A 19,750-nucleotide genomic window follows, 5' to 3' on the forward strand; every position below is an offset into this window, starting at 1 on the left:
TGCTAAAATGTGGCTTAGATGATGAGCTTTGCCACAGTCATTCCTACTGTGTTTTTTTTGAGAACATTATCTCCATTGAGTTATATGGTATTCTCCTTTAAATCACAGATGAGTCTCATGATGAGATGCTTGTAGGCTCTGTCCCTTGATATATGGAGAGGCCAAGACTCTCCATGAGTGTAATTGCATAGTTGACTCATTCATCAGAAGTCATTTCAGAGTACCCATGAAGAGCACTCTGGAGGCCGAGAGCACTAATGGAAGGTCAACAAGTTCATTTTAGATGGCTCAGGGTCAGAGTCTGATCTAGGTTGCATTACTGAAGAGACAGAGCAAATCTCATGGGCTAAATGTGACTATTCCTCCTTAACACCAGCGTAACAAAACTGAAATGTACCCTTCAGAGCAGTTTCAGCTCTTATGATCAAATAAACAGGATCCAACAAGCAGCACTCTCTTTGTGAGAATTATGTCCATTGACCCTCTTGTAGTATTTTTAGCTGGTTAAATGCCTCTAGTGTTATGCTATTTTCCATCTTAATGTGTCTTCCTAGACTGGCTGGTGGAAAGGCAAAACAAAAAGCCCTCACATCAAACCCCTGTGTAGCCATCAAGATGTGCCTGACAGCTAGCAGAGTAGCTGTGCTTCTGGTTTATGGCTGTCAAATGTGCCTGGAGATAGAAGCAAAGTAGCCTTGAGCTCTGGCCCTGATATAGGACAACTAAAATAAGTGTAAAGCTGTGCTTTTCTTGATGCATCAGAAAAAAGTTTGACAGCCCTTCCCTAGTGAGCAAACAAAATCACAGGACAGTAAACTGATGGAGAACAGTGAAATATTCTGTAGAAAGACAAAACTATTAGGTAACATTCTAAGAGCATTTATCTTATGGTAGGATGGAAGCTTAAACACAGTGTCTTGCAAGCAGCCTTTCCCCTTCCTCCCAGAAGCGCTGCAGTTACAGCCACTAAGGGGGCATGTGGACAGCGGCTGGCCGTGCAGCTCGTCCTGCCCATCCACGAGTGCTGAGCCTCCAGCAAACCAGTGCTTCAGGGCTGTTGGAGGAGGCCTCTCCAGAGCCTCGTTTTATTAGCATCATATACTGGGGCAGTCCATAGTGACCATAGTGAGTGTGATTGATGTTTAGGTCTCAGCTAGAGTTCAAAATATGTACTTTAGCAAAGACTTAAAAGGAAAGTAGGTAAAGTTCTGGAGGCATTTGGAGCAAAAGACATACAGAAGGTGTCTGTGCATGAGAATAGATTTGTGAGGAGGACTGGGACTCAGGAGTGTGGCTTTCCTGCTGGTCAGCCTGTTCCCCTTTCTCATCCTCGGCTATGTCCACCTATAAAAAATACGGGAAGCTGCTAATACTTATCTTTGTAATGTGCCTTTGGATCTCCTGATGAGACAGAGTAGTGTTTTTATTAATACATGGCAAGGTTTATAGGCCCCCTTGGCATGAGAAGGCCAGACTTTAAACGGTTTGGATAACATTTTGAAATACGGAGGACATGGCTTGAATCTTTAGGGGCTAATATGACTCAGGAACAAATTGGGAAATTGTTTTATAAGTGTATCTTTAAAAACTAATGAATCTTCAAATCATTCTGAATGCAAGAATCTATCAGGAATATGAATATAAACTTTTTACAATTTCTGATTAGATATAAGTATATAGGGATGCAGAGAAATGCTCAGAAGCAGAGTCCTTTCTAGCATTAATGGTGCTACAGAGATAGGAGTGTGTGTCCTCTGGAAAGACACATTCTTGCTCAACAGTGCTTAGGAGACCTACAGTAATTGCTGGGTGAAATACTATGGCCTGTGGAGTACAGGGTGGTTGGACTGAATGACTGTAACAAGCCAGTCTGCACTTTGTAATCTGCCTTTAATTCTATGGAAACAGTAATATGATCAGTGAATAATGAAGTCGGAGAAATGCAAGAAAAGCCCAGTAGATTGTGCTGTCAGCCATCAGAATAACCATCATTTCTCTGAGAACAGTTTTAGTGATAAAAGGAGTAACACAGATGCCTTCAGCTTGTTTTCTCATGTTATTATTGAGCATAGATAAGGGGAAGGTCTGTGAGTGTGTGTAGGACCTGGGTGTGTGTTTCTTGTCCTGATGTTAGCCTGCAGAACTGCCTCTTATTTAGGAACTAGAAAAATTAAGGGCCTAGAAACCAAAAACTTGAAAAATAGTTTAGCTCCTTCTGTAGACTTTATCTGCAGTGTCTGAGCTCAGCTATTGTGTCAAGCCTGTGTGTAGGAGACAGTATCTCATCTGCAATATAAACGGATGATATAGGTAGATGGAATAGATCATTGCAAGCTCAAAGTATGGATGTGCAGGGAGATGCCATGAGTAAAGCTCAGGTTCACTCATCTAATTTTAGTCCCTTAAACTTGGGCATCAAAGTCAGTCTGCATGGAGGACAGAAAAGTCAGGTTTTATCACCAAGTTTTTCTCTAACAAGGGGAGACTAAAACTGGCAGTGGGACACTGAGTATAAGCATCACTCATACGTGTAGGAAAGAGCAAATTATCAAGGCTAATGGTGGTTACAGTCATTACCATTTCTAATTACCTTTCTAGTATTTTAGAAGAATATCTGCTAACAGAACCACATTTAAATGAAAACTGAAGATTGTGCAGCAATATTTAGGAGATTGTTTACTGTTGGACATAATTTACAACCCTAGGTTTTTTGCCCATGTTTAAGTAACTTCGTATTGATATAGCTTAGTGTCTTAGAATGGCATCAGTGTATCTAAATTTAAGGCAAGAGGTAACTCAAAAATAACTTAAAAACCTACAAGTTTGATCAATGAACTCTTTAAAGCGTAGGTATAGGCAAGACAACTTTTGAAAGTTATGTGTGGGCACACTGATAAAAAGCAAGGATGTTGTCTGTTTCACTTCTGTTTGAGGCTGGGCATAGCCCCAAAGGCCCAGGTTCTGGCACTCAGAAGACTTAAATTTTAGTTACTTCTGTGCTAGTGTAAGACTGGACAGTGCTATTTCTCATTTCCCAGTTTTCCCATCTGTAAACCAGGGAAAGTATCAACAACTTTCTTTGTAAAGCAGTTCAGGTCCCCTGAACCCTGTGTACAAGCCAAGGTGCTGTTACAAAAACACCTTTTAACGGGTATGTCGAAAGCCCTTTTGGCCAGTGTCAATGATAAGGGGCAGTATTGAAACTGGACAGGGTACCAAGAATTGTTATCTCAATAACTCATGAAATCCTTATTCCCAGTGATAATCCAACATCTGTTAGAGAATCTTCACGTCACAGATCTCATTTCAGCCACAAATAAGGCAGGAAAGACCCTTTGTCAGGTAAGGGTGAGAAAAGCACTGCTGATACAGGAAGGTTTCTCTTGCATGTGGTTACCAGTGCTGAAAGCATCCCCCACCCTTGATTTGATAACTGCTGTTAAGGGAACCAGCTTGAAACAAGACAATCAGGAGAATGTGGTTAAGTATTTTGGACAATACACAAGGACCTATGCCTGAAAACGGGACAGGAGTTGTGTAATGGTGCAGAGGTGGAGGAAGACACTTCAGCCCTGTCAAGCTTTGTAAAATGGCTGGTGCAAACAGGCTCACATCGGGAGTGCCCTGGTGCCCCAGCAATACCCCAGGAGCCCCACTGAAAGCTGAGATTAAGCATGTATGAATGTATTTGCTGAATTTGGACCTTGGACTTGAATCCTGGCATCTAGAAGTTGGCTTTGTAAAGAGTTTCTCAGGGCTCAGGTCTGCTGGTATATTTTTATAACAACACTTTGTGTGTTTTGGCAGTTAAGGTAAATGACATCATTTTACTCTATCTTGCTGCATTTTATTTACCTAATTTCCTTTTCTAAAAATATACAAAAGTTGACTATTCAATGATATGAATCTGAAAACAGAGAAAAGCCAGCAACCACTTCTTCATTTAAACGACATCAGCCACATCAAACCACACAAATAGATGCTGCTTGCAAAAGGTCTTGATGAGGAACAGACCCCGGGGTATTTTGGAGAAGCAAAGGAAGGAGGAAGGAAAGTAGGAAGGATGGGGGGGCTTCAATTTCCTTTTCTTTTGGAGGAGGATTGTGCTCAGGAGAGTGACCAGGCTGTCAGCCTCACCAAGCTCTGTACAGCTGTCTGGCAAGCGGCTCTTGCCTGTCCCGGAGGCTCCAGTCCTCTTCGTGATAGAAACATGGGAAATCTGTTTGCACAAGCACAGAAGGAATGTGTATGGTTAAGACTTTTCTGTCCAGCTCAGCAGACCTGTTCTGAAAGGGGAAAACAACTTATAACTGGGAAATCATTTTAGAAGGGAGCATCCAAATTGTTTTCCAGGATTGAGCAGCTTTTAGAATCTGCACGTTCTGGTTTAGATTTGAAACACAACAGGTGGCTTTTGGCTTTTCTGGAGCTTATGTGAGGTGGCTGTGGGAATTTGGAGTTGACTATAGTCTGCCTTGGATTGTTTCTAACGTATTGCGTGCCCATACTGTAAAGGTTTATGTACATATTTGAAACTCCACCACTTGCAAAATGAATATGGATCACTTCCAAGGTGTTTGCTATCATTCTCTTCTGGAGGTTCATGCTCCGCCACAGGTGCACAGCTCCAGCATGTGAGTGCTCATCTTGGCTTTAAGACAAAAATCAGCCAACTTAGCTGAAATCAGCCAGAAAAGCATTTTGAGCTAAGCTGGCTGACTTTGCATGAGAGTATATTCTGTTTTGCCAGTTCCGCTGCAAGGAAGGAAGCTCCAGTCATGGAAAGTGGTTTATTGCTGAAGTGATAGGTTTTTTTCCAGCTCCAGAAGAACCTGAAAGGGAATTTTAGCCATCAGCCTAAACAGCAACTCTTTCCCCAAAGCCCCCCAAAAAACTGGATACCTGCTGCTAGCACACCTGGGTGAAGATTGGCTGTGCAGAGGACATGAAATACAGCAAGTCTGTGCCTCACTATCACTCAAGTGATGTCCATTTTAGGATCTGTGTATGTCAGTGCCAAACTACATCAACAGCTTGTCTTTATCGGGGTCTCCCAGAAGAATGCTGCAATGGGTTAGAGTAGAAGTCCATTTAGCCTGGCATTGCACTGGTCATCCTAAATAATAGATGATACCTACTCTGGCAGTTTGTACAGATTAACATCAGTGGTAGATCTCAGCAGAGAGGCAGAGTACCTTTTTAAACATTAATATTCCTCCTTTGCTATAACAGGATTTTGCAAAGAGCATGTCACTGCTGGGGTCTACCTTTCACATAAGGAAAGTAGCATAAATTCAGCCACTGTTCCCAAGAGATCTTAACACAAACTGACTCTCATGTCCATAGGCTTTAGATATTTACTTATACAGATGATATTCAGTTGATATACAGAAAATAATGTTTCAGAGGTAGGTATGCAGGGTTTTTGTTTCAGACTGCCAAACCTTCAGGAAACAGATATGTTGACTAATTGTGCTGCAATGCATTTAATCTCTGGAGTTTTGAATTATGTAAATGGCTGTTGGCCAAGGAAGGCAAAAGGACTTTCTTGTTAAGTCCTACTTTAAGTTCTGCTCCCCATCATGGACTAGAAGTGGGATTTCTTACCAAACCTGAGGCATCTTAATGTGAGACATGTAGTCTGAGCTAGCTGGCTTGAAAGTAGAAGAAATTCTTTATGGCTTGCTGAGAGACCCCATGCAAACCACATCTTCAGGTTCTTCGCTCTGTGCTTCATTTGTCTAGTCTCTCTGCTCTTGAGGGCAAGAGACCTTACAGTTTTCAGACACCTACCACAACAGGGTTCCTGTGTAGGTTGGTATCTCAGGGTCAAGTGCAAAGGCAGCAGAGGCTACTGGGCTGAAGAATTTTGCCCTGCATCCCTTCATCAATCATATCAGAAGGTCTTCTCTGCTGTCATGCACTGCAATCACTTATTTTCTGTATGTACTTGGTTCAGGTGCATCTGCACTATTTTCTGCAAGCTTTTGATTTTATTATAATACAGCTATAAAACAGATAAAGAACATTTATTTCAGCTACTATAAATATTGGCTGACCTTTCCTGTTCAAAGGAAGCTCACTCCTCTGTCTTCTAGGCTTTGATTTAGGATTATTTGTGGAAGGCAAATGGATGCATACATCACATCAAAATATCTGTCAGTGTAATTTCCCCTAGTAAAGTACTACATGCAGGAAGGAGGGTATGGTGAACTTTAAAGGTTGAAGTAATAGGTAGTGGTAGTATTAGAATTTCTTGTGATATGGAACAATCTTTTTAGGGAGATTGCATAGTGGTTGTTCATCTTCTGCAGTACAGAGCCCACTGGGGGATGGTGATTGATAGCTGGAAATTGGGCAGGGATGAGACCACTGGTATAGTGGTACATGTAGAAGTAGCTAAAATCACCTGCTTGGCATTTTTAGGGAGCAGATAAACTCTCTATTGTGTGACTGTGCAGGAAACTTGTGAGGTCCTGTGAGTTAAGCAGGCAGAAAGGATCTGTAAGATGCAGGGTATATGGAAGAAAGTTTTGGAGGGTGATGTGCAAAAACCGATGACCTGAAGTTATTGCATCACTCTTGACTTGTGGCAACCCGGAGTTGGAGAGGCAAATGTTGCCACCTTCCTGGCCATGAGAAATATCTGAGAGCACTTCGCAGTCCCCAAACCACAAGAGAGCACAAATAGATCATTGCTAAAATGGCAGGGGTGCAATATAGCCAAGGAGTCCTGCACAAGTATAGATGGAGATGTATGCAAAATATGTGAGTGAGTCAAGCTGTGTTTATTCCTCTGCTTTAAGAAAAGCACCAGGTAGTTTGGTGCTGTAGTCTGTAGATGTGATAAATAGGAAGACATGGCATTGCTGGGGCTAATAACCATTATTTGATACAAGATAATTCTACAGGAATAAAAATCCTATTTACCTAGAAGGATCTTGTGATCCTCTTAATTTTGGTTAAATGAACTAAGAAGGATTTGTGAAAGTTCTGGAAAAATAACAGCATATTTCTTCATGGCAAAGTATTAGAGTGAATTTCCTCGCAGCATGATTGCTGTTTTAGCTGCAGTGATTTGTTTTGTGGAATATATAGGACTTGCTATGGTGCTGCTCATTCCAAATGGCAAGCCTGGCTTCTGACATCGTTTGCCGGCACCTCCACTTTATCTGACAACCCCCAAACAATAGCCAGACTGCTGTTCATTACTGTACTTTAGACATCCCATTTCCATGTGGTAATTAGAAGCCTGCATTTGTAATGTACCAGCATGGATATTCTTGAACTCACCTTATTGTTCTGCTTCACGATGCAAGGATGACAAAGGGCCCTTATGAACAGAGATAGCTGGATTTAGGCAAATCCAGCCCCCTTCCCATTGCCCTGTAGAAATCTCCATATATCACCTAAGAGGAGAGGACACAGGTCTTCTGCCCGTGTTGGGAATTGCGGTTGGGAGTAAATCAAAGGCGGGGGAGGACCCACAGCGGCTGTGGCGAAGCCGACCCGGGGGAATTGCCAGCGTTGACCGCACTTGTTTGTGGAGAGCAGGGCTGGACGTGTCCCTCCGCTGCTCCGGCTGCTGCTGAAGTTGAGGACGAGGACGCTCTCACTCGCCCGGGTCCCCTCTCCCGGGCAGGGAGGCGGCTGCGGCGCTTTGCGAGGGGTGAGGTCGCGTCTGCGTGTGCACACACGCACCGCACAGACGCGCACAGATGTAAACACGACCTGAGCATCCGTTGCCATCGGGTCCTGCGCTGCTGGGAGTGGCTGCGGCTCTGCTGGTCGCCTGCCCGCACAGGCACCGCTCGGGGGGAGCAGGGTCCCCGCAGCCGGGGGCGGAGCTGCCCCTCGCACCCGCCTCGGGGGGCAGCGCTGGCCCTCACGCCCCGATGCGGGGCGGGGGGGGTCGGGCCGGCGCTAAGCCCTGCCCCGCCGGGCGTGCGGTGAGGAGCCGGCAGCCGCCGCGGGGGTGGATGCGAGGGGAGAGGCGGCACCGGCGGCGGGGCCGGGCGGGGCGGGCTGGGCTCCGCCGGCAGCCCCGTGCGCTCGGCGGGCGGCCGCCAGCCGGGCTGCCCGCACCGCTCCGCGGAGCGCCGGCCAAGGTAAGGGCCGGGGCGGGCAGCGCATTGTTCTGCTGCCGGGAGGGAGGGGCCGCCGTTCAAACCGGGCACGCCGGCTGCGTGGGGGCACGGCGCGGGGCTCGCGGGGGGGGGGGGGGACGGGACGCAAAGCTGCGGGGTCCCGTCCCCCCCCCCGGCCGTGGCAGCGCGAGTGGTGGCGAGGGGAAACGCGCGGCCACACCCACGCGGGAGCGGCCGCGGGGGGCCGGGGTGCTCCCACCCACCCGTGGCTCTGTCTGCACGCCCCGTCCCCCGCAGCCCGCTTGGTTTAAGTTCGGTGTCTGGCGGAGCACGGGACTGCCCAGGAAAGCCAAGCCGGCAGCGCCCCGGGGGGATTACATCCCCCGTGGGTCGCAATGAAGACCTGAGTGCTGCCGCCGCGATCCCGCTCTCGGCTCGGGCGATAACAAATCCTTGCTCGCTTTCAGACAATGAGTGCCGCTTGCGGACCGAGGGGTCCGAGAGGTATTCCCACCCTAACTTAGTCTGCCACGCAGGAGGGCACCCACCAGCGTTGTCATCTCGCCCTTGCCCTTAGAGAAGGGAGCCGTGCAGCACTGTGTTCAGCCACAGCACAGGGTCCGTCAGGGCTGTGAAGGGCACGTTTGGACAGCAATGCATCCCTGCTGGACCAAGGCCCCACGGAGGAAGCCCAGGGCGCTTCCTCTGCCTTTGTTACACTTGTTTGCCTTCCCGGCTTGGCCTCGCATCCTCCCTCTCGCCGAGAATAGTCCCTTTCCCCGTATTGTTCTCGGTGGGTTTCCTCTCGCCTCTCTCTTCCTCCACCCCTCCTTAGCCGCAGGTCCTCTGCGGACATGATACCCTGACACGCGTTTTCCCTCTCCCCTACGGAGTTTTTAAGTCCAGACCTACCTATTTTGAGAAGATTCTCCTTTTTCATGAGTGTAACAACCATGTTTCAATTTGACTCAAATTGCCCTTGCATGGGTTTGAACTACACTCAAATGAACTTCACTTAGAACCTGCCACATGGTAAGGATGAGCTTTCTGGCTGCCTGTGCACCACTTAGTATAATTTAAATTGAGATTAATCACTGTGTGCTTGTAGACTGGGCTTTCTAACCCAGTCATTGATATGATGTAAAATAACGTAATGCTTCACCTTTGACCTCACTGCTCCCTTGGTTTTTATACATGGGACTAGGTGGTCCTTGGCTAAATGAATGTAGCTTTGTTGAATGTCGCTGAGGACTGTTACGTTGAACATACTGCTCCTGGAAAAAAGTTTTGGAGCACCTGTAGCGGCTGGAGGATGAGATCTAGGGAGAGGCCAGGTTAGGAGCTTGTTAGAACCGTGTCTCCAAAAGGGTCCAGTCTCCATCTTCTGTAGTGTATTGGTTTTCAGCCTTAGACCCATTTGCAAGTGTTTGCATGTCTCCGCTGGAACAGCGGGCAGTGCATAGCTGCTGTCTAGGGGACTTGCTGGTTTTTTCTTCAGGGATTGTGTTCTTTAAGCTTTGCCTTTATTTAGAGTTTTGCCTAATGGGAAGCAAAGAGCAGCTGAGCTCATTCTTGTAACTTTTGCAGGATTCCCAATAGCTGCAGTGAAATAGTCAAGTCTTTAATCAATTTTTTACTTGACTATAACTTGGGAAATCTTTGAGCAGCTGCAGGGGCACTGGCTGGAGAGCTGTGTCTGCAGGCTGAGGCAGACTGCAGTGCTTTAGTTATGCCTGGTTCATACAGAGGCAGGAACATATGTTTAGAAAAATGTACCTCTCTTCACTTGTGTTCTCTGCTTTTTTAAAATTATTTTTTTGAAGCTGTCCTTTTCGTCTTGTCTTTGTTTAAGAGCTTATTCTGCAGAAGTTAGCAATGCTTGCCTTGAAGATTTATAGTGCCTGCAACTGCATGAATTTCAAGGTTTGGTCTATTTTATATAGAGATTCATCATGCTGATTTCCTTGGACTTTCATGGGTGCAGCTATGTCAGACTTGATCTTTTTAGTTTGATTCTGATGTATTAAACATGTCAAAACCCTTACTAAGAACACGCACTTCGGTCCGTTAGAAATATGTGTGTCACCTTAGTCAAAAGATGGGGATTGTACAGAAACCTTTCAGTGTGTTAACAAGCCCTGGAATCCCATAATTTTGAAAACATGACAGGAGTGAATGTACTCCTGAGGTCTAACATGCAGGTGAACATTTTTCTGTGGTTTACTGTGAGGATGCTGGTTGTATATTCACTGAAGCTTGGGTGTTTTCTGGCTAGTGAGATGAAATTGCTATAGAGTTCCTCTGAGTACAGGTTGTGAATGCATCTCAGCTGTAGAAATCGAGGCTCTTTCCTAGGCTTTGTGCTATAACATTAAAAACAAAACTCCACACACCACCTATAACTTATTTTCAGTGCATGTTATTTGGTTTAGTCTTGTGAATGCATGGCAGTGTGGCATGAAAGGACTCCTGTGAGTGTGGCTCTGTCACCACTGTGGGACTCGGCTGATGTGGCCATGGATGGGCATTCTTGGTGTAGGCAAGTCTGCTCTTAGTTTTTGGTAATGAAAGCAGCAAAAGGTAAAAAGGAGGCCCACTGCAGGGCTTACATGATTTTCAAAGAGCTCTTGCATATTTTCTGTATCCTATTTTCCCCCCTCCAATGCTTCTTAGCACCCATTGAATGGCAGGGAGGAGGGAGGGAAGGACCTGGATAAATAGAGTATACAAGGATCCAAGGACGCTGTTCATGCCTGTTGCCCCTTCCCAGGGAAATGGTGGGCCAATGTGTCAAATCCATTTGCAAGTGGTAGTATAAATTAAAGCTGGGGGATACACAGGTTAGAAGGTTAATGAGATGTCTGAACTTAATTGATTTTTCCATACAAATTGGCTATAATGTCTTTTGTTTGCTTTTTTACCTCCCTGGGATGCTGTGTTACAGCAGTTACATGAATGTAAAGAGTAGCAAAAGGGGTGGGGGTGGGGGGAGTCATGGCTACTTGAAAAACATGGCTAGGAAACCTTGGTCATACTCCCTAGGGTGGGCTGATGTGTGATTTTTTTTTTTTTTTTTTTTTTTTTTTTTGAACAGAGTAAGGTAGCTCTGAATTAGGACCCGACACCCCTGTGTCTTCTGGGTCTCGGTGCCGTGGACCGTCGGTGATTGTTGAGACGCAGGCAGCAGTGTGCCCTGGCTGTTATACAGAGCTGTACAATCCCAGGGTTAATAGAAACCTTTTATGTAGATGTGGTGTCTCCATAGCTAGCCTGTACAACCAGTAGAGGAGGAGCTATAATATGGTGTAAAATGATTTCTAGGTCCTAAAGTTGTCAGGCAGCATCCCAACCAGGGTGGCACTACTCTTTCTATAAGTTTGTGCCTAGCTTTAAAATCTAGAGTAGCAAAGCTGAAGGGGGAGGATGGCTAACTAAAGATGCTGACTTTACTCATCTCACTGGAAGGGCCTAACTTAACGCTCAGCTAAATGAGAGGATGCTCAGGCAACCAATTTTTGGTCTTTATTTTCTATGTAGATTTCCATTCCTATTGGGAATATATTTGACTTAGTGATTGGAGCCACCTCAGTGCCATGGGAGGGTGAGAGGAGCTGAGATCCTTCCAGCTCACATGGTTCCTCAACACTGCTGGTGGTGTTCAGTGCTTCTTTCCATCTGTGCTGGTTTCAGCTGACAGGTTCAGCTCAGGAGCGGACGTGGCTTGGTCAGCAGCACTGGGCTCTGCCTTTCTGTGGGTCTGAGCTGGGTGGCACAGCCAGCCCAGAGAAGCAGCATGCTGGGAGAGGACCTGACTTTGGAGATGCTCTCGGTCACCCCCTCCAAGAGTGGCATGGGAAAGGAAAGACATTGTGTGTTCAGGCTACATGGCAATAAAAGTTACAGCTCTTCCTGAGCTCATTTGCTATGAGGCCCTTGTGGTTAAATCACATTTCAGACTTTTCCTCTCGGATTATATACCAAAACCTAAAAAAAAAAATAGCAAATTCTCTAAGGGTCTAATACTAGGTTTTGACCCATGTGTTGTTTTTTTTTTTTTCCTAACTGGAGTGCCACAGTGAAACAGTTTTTGTGCTTAACATGGAAATTGATTGTGGAGTGAATGTGAAGAGTGCCTGCAGACAACGATTTCCATAAAGCAGCCATATTTTGATTTAAGGGTTTCTGAGCAGCCGAGGACAGCTGTAGAGCATGCACAACCACATGAGAGATAAAGAAAGATCAAGGTTTTTAGATCACCACGTCATCCACAGGAAGGACTGATTGACGGGAGGCTTGGGCTTGGCACCTCTGTGTTTGTAATCAGGCTTCAGATAAACCAGCACATGCCATATGCTGCAAGATTGGTCAATATTTAAAACTATTTGTTGAGAATATGATTAAGTCAAGAGCAGAATGCAGTAAGTAGGTCGCTGGGCATCATTGGTAAATGAGCTACATCCTTATCTTGTGTACGTCACCAGCGGTATTGTATGACAATGTTTAGTTGTAGGAACAATTCCTTGGCTGGCTTAGAGCATGTATATCTATTTTTTAACAGGCTAAGCAGTTTGCATTCGATGTAATGGTGAAAAGCCACAGGCAAAGCTGCTATTGTTTGGTTGCAGCCATTTCAAAGCATTAGGCCTTCCTCTTGCCCCCAGTCATAATGCATCAGTGCTTTCAGCAATGGTGAACAGTTCTGTAGTTAAATGGTATACGTTATAGAAAGAAGGGATTTTTGTTTTCTTTTGCTATTTAAAGCAACACAACAAACCATCAAACTGTAGTTCCTTCAGAATTGTAGTAATTTTTGGAAAACATAGACTGCACATTGAATACATGCAAACTGTAATTTCAGTCCTTTGTTTTCTGTGTAGTCTGTTTACAGGGCGAAGTCAGGAAAGGATATATTTTTATGCGATGGCCTCTTTGTTTAGAGACTAAACTCCTAGTAAGTCGGCTGTACGCGGAGCTGACAAGAGCTTCAGATTTTCAGCAGTTGTCAAAACTTCAGTGCAAAGGAAGGGGAATGCTGAAGGGGGAGAAGAAATGCAGTTCTGCTGGGGTTATCTTGTTAGTTATCTGTCAGTTTAACAAACTATTATAAAAACTATTGTCCAAGAGTGTTTGCCAAGATGCCTCAGAACTCAAATGCATGAAGCCCCAATCCACCTGGGTCCTTTCATTCCTGTGCCAGGACAGGGTTGATCACTGCTTGGCTCCTCTAGTTCAAAGCTGAATTTTTTTCAAACCCTTTGAGATCATATGGGCTAGTTACTGAGCCAAAAGAATCATTTCAGCCACTGCTTCTTGGTCTTAGAGCATGCAGGTGATCAGTTATTGATCAGCAGTGATCAGTTCAAATTGTCACAGCCTGGTCATGCTCTGCTGTGTGGCCATGCCTTTGCAGTGGGAGATGGGTATCTAAAGCCCTTTCTAATATGTGTAAAAAAAAAAAAAAAAAAAAAAAAAAAGAAAAAAAGCCTACAGTTTTTCTCATGCTAATGTCTGAGCTATCTGTAGTTCCTTTGAAAGAGTTCCATAGGCTGGTTAATCTCCCCATATACAAATCTCTTTCATACAATTAATCCTTTATTTTTTTCAGATCCCAGTGTAGGGGAGAGATGGTTTTAGAAACAAATCCATTTTCCTTGTGTTGCATTGAAAACAAACCCCTTTTACTTGAAAGCAGAAACAAAGCAAAAATACAGAGATGTTTTTCTGCATGTTCTTGGTTGTTATTGCTGTATGGTGTTAAAGATTTCAGAGAATTATTCTCTCTCCAAAAGCTTTCCAAGAAAGAGATTACTTTCAAGGCTTTCAATCCTGAAAAATCTTCTAGAAAATTAAGTGACAAAACATACAAAATCAATGATGAAATCTTTACCCTCTTGAAGTTAATGGAAGTCTTAAGGCCAGAATTTCACCTGGAGTTTTAATGAAGTATCTCCTTGGAATACTGTATTTATGTGCTTTGAGATGTGGAATTGCAGAGTTTTACTGAAATACCAGTTCCCAGGTGTTCCAGCTTTATTCATAAATGATCCAGCTGATTCCCCCCCCCCCCCCCCCCCCCCTTGAAGTGAAGCATAAGATGAGGAAACAGACTCCTGGAATATTTCAGTTATTTTAATAGTAGGTTAAACACCATCAGCAAAAGTTGTGCATCCTTTTCCTTCTTTCCCAACAAATCCTAGAAGGACTTGGAGAGACATTAGAAGTATCTTGGGGCAGAGACTGCTTTCTCTAGTTTAGAAACAAGTCTGAAAGTAATAAAAATAATCAGTGGATATTTTGGAGAGTGTTTTCACTTGAGTCAGCCTGCCCTGGCCCTGAGAACACAGCAGAGGCTGTTGCTTTACAGTCAGACCTTGCGGAGTAGTTTCATCTGGCAATGCTTGATGTGCTCGCTTCTTTGGTTTAAGGCTCATGTAAGGGAGAGGTGGAGGATGATAGATGTAGTAGAAAGATGTAGGGTTGCTTTAGAGCAGGAGGTAAACCCAGGTTGGTAAGGGGGACAGGAGTCTAGGAAACCAGGAGGACGAGGAGGAGAGCAGTAGAGCCATCGTTCTGGACTGGACTGGGCTGGGGACCGCACAAAAGGCAGCTGCCATCGTAATCTAGCTTTGGGCTGAGATCATAGCATATTGATGTATTTTATGTGACACAATACCTCTAGAGGCATTGCAGTGCTAAACGTATAGGTTACACTAACACAGTTACTGCATCGGTCTTAACAGTCCTGCTTGGATGTTATGGAAAGCAGATGCACACATGTTCAGTAGCTATTCTGCAAGAGAGCTGGGACTGAATCAAACCAGTAAAGAAAGCAGTTCTTAGAAAAGGTAAAATGTCTTAAATATCAAAAGATTTTTTTTAAAAAGGGTGTGTGTAAGATTAACCCTTGACATGGTCTGTCATGCTGTTTGTCCCTGGAGGCAATAATGATGGAAAATGTGTGTCTGGAGCTTGGCATCTCCAAACAGTCCCCAGTGCAGAGATAGCTGCAGTGGTCTAATGACTGATGGATTTTCTCCTTCTTAATTTCCTCTGACATTTTCTCCTTATTCTTTTTTAGTTTAGAGTTCTGTTCCTAGTTTAGAAAACAAACTACAAAACCCTCCAGATTGCAGATCCAGCAATTTAAGCATATTTAACTCTGACATGGAGTTTCTTCTTGTGCATAATATGAAGGAAATGTCTTTGTTTGCAGGAATGCTGCCTGAGAGCAGGGCCTGGATAAAAGCAAATTTAAAATGACCAAAATTTTAATAGTACTCTTTCAGTAAAATGACTGCACCACATGAGATAGGTGCATATGAAGCAGAAAGGTGAAGCATGGGGAATGTAAAAGGATGTGCTGCAGTAGGAGTCTTTCTAATCCATACCATATTACTCAGTTTTACTGTAAAATAGAATAAGTGTTTCAAATCACTTGTTCCTCCTCCAGTGTCAAAAAAGCTTAGCAGAGAGTTGATAGGATCTAATGTTTCAGCAACTAAAATACAATCAGCATTTATTGCAAGCATCCTTGTTAGTGGGATGGAGAGGTGTGTATATATTGTGTAGCTAATATATTAGAGATTCTGTATGCCTGGACTTGGTTTGTCCTTCCGTCTTCCAAAATTAATTTTTTTTAATCTAGGTAACTGAAATTTTTCTAACTTTGCTGTTGTCTCAATTATCTTGAAAATCAGTTGCATCTCTACCTGATTTGATAGCCTGTGCTCTTGTGCAGAGGAGCAGGTTTGGAGAAGTAACCTTTCCTCATCACTTCTCCAGCCCTACCTGATTTCGCTTACATGGGCGGCAGAAATAGGAAGCTCCAGGAGGTGTCTGTTTGGCAGCCTCAAGGCTGATGCGTTATCTGGCATGGAGCAAGCAGTTATGTGCTTATCTGTCAGTATTTTCTAATGCTGACCATGTGAGTCTGCTTCTCTTGGCAACAGCATAGCTCCCTTTCCATGTTTTAGCCTTCATTGCGCTTACAAGTAAATCACCGGTAAGGGTTGGATGTGAGTATCTACTGGAAAGGAGAGGGGAGTCATTAAATGACAGGCTTCCATGAAACAGAAGGTAAATTGAAGTTGAAATCTAGGAAGTGTGCCCTAGTTAGCTTGGGATGTCCAGGGGACACCAGCAAACTTGGCTTGTACAGCTGTTTTCATAGGCAATAGCATGAACCTGATAAACACACTAGTGTTGAGGATTCCTAAGTTTGTCACTTAGATGAACTGATTATTGTTGAGGGAAGAGGAGGAAAACCATGGGCTTTCTCAAATCAGCCTGACAGTGGGTGTGGGGAAGGAAGAGGGGATGTATATGTGGGTACTGGGGATTACTGGTATGATAAAAGATCCTAATTTTCACTTACAAACCTTGGTCATCTTTAAAAATATTAGTGACCACTGCTTCAGTACTAAGGACTTGCAGGAAGATTTATCATGAGGCACTACAAGACTTGTTTTAATGATCTTCAGGGATGGAGATCTCTTGATTGCCCACCCCTAGTCAAAGGGGGGTGTAGGTCAAAGCCATGGGGTATGTGGTGGGTTTAGAAGGAAGGAGGAAGGGTTTCCAGTGTGCATGCATATAATCTAGATCTGCATGTGAAAAATCAAACTGGAGGGAGAAGGAACCTGGAAGGAAAAAAGGAAAAGGTCCTGCCATGGTGTCTGGTCTATCAGATCAAGTTATCATTAAACAAACAAGTTTCATAACAAAGGTATTTGGAGAAATCTTTAAGAAAAACTATTCAGCCAGGCTAAAGTAAGCTCCATCTTTAACCCTGCTTTGGAGTACATTGAAGGTATCTTGATACCTTGAGTTACCTTGGCTGCGAACTTTGCTCCTTCCACTTTGAGCACTGGGGAGCTGGTGTTAGTAATTTTAACCCCCTCATTCTCAGCCTGAATCTTTTTTTTTTTAACCCAGCACGACTAGCTTTGTTGCTTAATGGCAGAAAGGGTTGTTAGCAATGCATTAACATCTCATCTTTCAGAAGTTACACCCTGTCACAGCATCATATTCCTGTTAGGGCAAGCTGCACCTCTCTTCTCCCTGTGAGAGAAATCCCTTCCCCTACCTCAAACTCCCCCATACTACTTGAATGGAGCCGGGGCCGTGCAGCAGCTGAGTTGCGGTATGTTTATTCAAATACATCTGCGTGTGTCATCTTTGCTCTCAACTAAAACATAGCTGCGTGGGATTTTAGTGGCACCAGGAATAAGACTCCCAGTTTGCTTTAACAGTTGTCGCCAGCTCCGCTGTTTAAGTACAGGGTGGCGGGTTGTGCTGTGTGGCAGACAGCGTCTGGCGCTTCCTCTGCAAAGTTGTACTTGTTTGGTTTTGTTTTTACATACTAGTGGTGTTCTGTAGTCCTGGCCTCCTAAAATAAAACGTGAAGGAAAAAAAAAGTCAAGAACAGCTAGTCCTGGGTGGGACTGAGCTGGAAAGAGCAGCCAGAGGAGAAACAAAGGCAAGTGGTGTTAAATGAACGTGGTGGGGAGCAGCAAGTGTGGGAACGCTGCAGGGGATCAACTGCCTGGCAGTTTATCCTTAGAAAGTTTCCCCCAGTGAGTCCAGGTAAGTGGAACTTAATCGGAGATTTGTACTCCCAGACCATTGCTGTGCTGAGCGTGTGCAGTCCTGCTGAAGGTGTGCGTGTGGGGGGAACGTGTTTACTGCTTCTGTGGCTGTTTCTTTGTCTCCGTAAAGAAAGATGTTGTGTCATTCCTTTCCCTTACGTGTGCAAAAGCATGCAATGGGCCTGGGAGATGTGGTCTGTCTCAGCTGAGACCTGAACTGTGAAAACTGCAGGGAGAGATGCTGGCTGCTTGGGGCAGGTGGCAGGGCAGGAGGCTGCAGCGTGGGACTCTAACAGTGCAACTCCCACAGGACGAGTCTTTGAGAGGGGCATTATGAAGGAGCAGAGGTTGCAGGCTCAAACTTCTGCTTTGAGGTGCCAGAAAACGCATTTAATGGTTTTTTTGTGGGTTTTTTTTAGTGTGCCAGTAACTTTTATAGTTGCAATCCAGGCTTTTAAATCTTACTACAAACCCCTTGGAGTGCCTGGCTAACTCTTAGGTGTGTTGGCCTGTGTTGTAACAGCTAATCTTACACAAGAGTGGGCACGCTTTACTCAGTGGTGGAGTTGCTGAGTGCCTTCAGTGCCCAGCCCGGAGGCAGCAGGGTACTGGGGGAGGAGGGAGGTCGAGGCTGTGGGCTGGCCTGGTTGTGCAGCCTTCCACACCTCTCCAGCTGCCGTGCGCTGGGACCTGGCCCTCATACACCTGGATTTGGGGTACCAGCTTCCCTCTGGGGGGTTTTGTAGCCTCGGGCTGCAAAGCGGTGCAGTACAGAGCTGTCAGGTGTGACGAGGAAATGGCAAATGAAGAAAATGACAAAAATGAAGATCCTGGTTCATTTCTCACAGGAGGAGTCTTATTTGCTTCCTTGAAATTGGGAGGAGGAGACAGACACATGTATGAACTCGGTCCTTTCCATTTAAAGGACATCCTGGTGCACCTCACGCGGTATCTGCTGGTGGCACTGTCGGCTGGGCTGCTGGGCTGTTCCTGCAGTGGGCTGTTCACCCTACTAAAACAAGTAGCCAAGTAGATTGTTTTACACAACAAACTGGAGAGGGTAGGAGGAAAAGGGGATTTTTGTTTCCTGTGAGCTTCCTGCAGGACAGTATGGCCTACAGTTATAAAATATACCTTATGTGTGCGTACCGTATTTTGTGCTAAAGGGCCATCAGTGGTGCTTCACCAGGATGCCAAGATCATACTGTGGTTAAAATGGATTTTGCTGGCAATTTATTGTTTGTGTCTGTTGTCTTCCTCTGCAAAACTTGTCTAAGTAAAAGTACCATTTTGGGCACAGTGTGATGGTGGTGCCAGGCCTCTGGAGGTGTTGGGGCTGTGCCACGGGCGTGTGTGTACATGAATGCTGGATGGAGAGGAAGGAGACCTCTGCCTGATCCTATCTCCAGTTCCTCCCAGCACCTCCCAGTCCTGTACCCTGGAGCCATCAGACCCTGGGGACTCTCCCAGGTCTGGGGAGGGGGGCTCAGGGTGGCTCTGCCTCCTGGGGCAGGTGGGAGTAGAAGCTCCTGTTGTACAGGAAAAGATGTCTGATAAAGCTCCACGTACTGCTCTGCCCAAAGCAGCTGATACCTCATGGTTCTGGAAAAGAATAAAAGGCTTGGGAGGAGGAGGTGGTGTCTGACTAGGAAGTCTGTAGTAGATGAATCATAACACCTGTGTGTAGCCCGTTTTCTTCCTCTGGGCCAAGACAGGTGTAAGAGTAGCTTTCAGCAGCAATACCTGTCACCTCAGGCTGGAGGGACTTTTATTTTAAGGCTGCACGTCGCATTCAGTCCCTGATATCACTGGCTCTTGTGCAGGCCTTGCCTGGGCACGTGCAACTCGAGCCATACCCCCTCTGAGCTTTGGAGGTCCCAGAGTCAGTCCTGATGCTGGTTATCTTGTTGGCTTAGCATGGCCTACCCACCAAAAAAAGGAGAGGCTCACCTGGAGTTAGCCCACCTTAACTGATTTCTTTATCCCAAGAGATTCTGCGTGTTTGTGACGGGTACCTTCATTTGTGGACCCTGAGAGGCTGTCCCTGAGGTTTGTTACTTTAAATTCAGAGGTTAA

At 45.2% G+C, this 19,750-nt stretch overlaps 1 protein-coding gene and 1 long non-coding RNA gene across 3 annotated transcripts in view; one reads left to right on the top strand and one right to left on the bottom strand.

Annotated features, from left to right (window-relative positions):
• Positions 1-3,849: 3,849 nt before the first annotated feature.
• LOC140657994 (uncharacterized) lies at positions 3,850-7,864 on the bottom strand. Its single transcript, XR_012044569.1, has 3 exons — positions 7,294-7,864; positions 4,918-5,064; positions 3,850-4,832 (listed from the first exon to the last, which is right to left on the bottom strand). It is a non-coding gene; the product is annotated as an uncharacterized lncRNA (long non-coding RNA).
• Positions 7,865-7,943: 79 nt separating this feature from the next.
• Positions 7,944-19,750, top strand: part of FRMD4B (FERM domain containing 4B) — a 138,426-nt gene continuing 126,619 nt past the window's right edge. For both annotated transcript variants that reach the window (XM_072875832.1, XM_072875833.1), the window contains exon 1: positions 7,944-8,108. In XM_072875832.1, the coding sequence (XP_072731933.1) occupies positions 7,980-8,108 (129 nt within the window). In that variant the 5' untranslated portion in view covers positions 7,944-7,979. The remainder of the gene's footprint in view (positions 8,109-19,750) is intronic.

This window comes from Ciconia boyciana, chromosome 11, assembly GCF_034638445.1.
Source record: "Ciconia boyciana chromosome 11, ASM3463844v1, whole genome shotgun sequence".
Taxonomy (NCBI): domain Eukaryota; kingdom Metazoa; phylum Chordata; class Aves; order Ciconiiformes; family Ciconiidae; genus Ciconia; species Ciconia boyciana.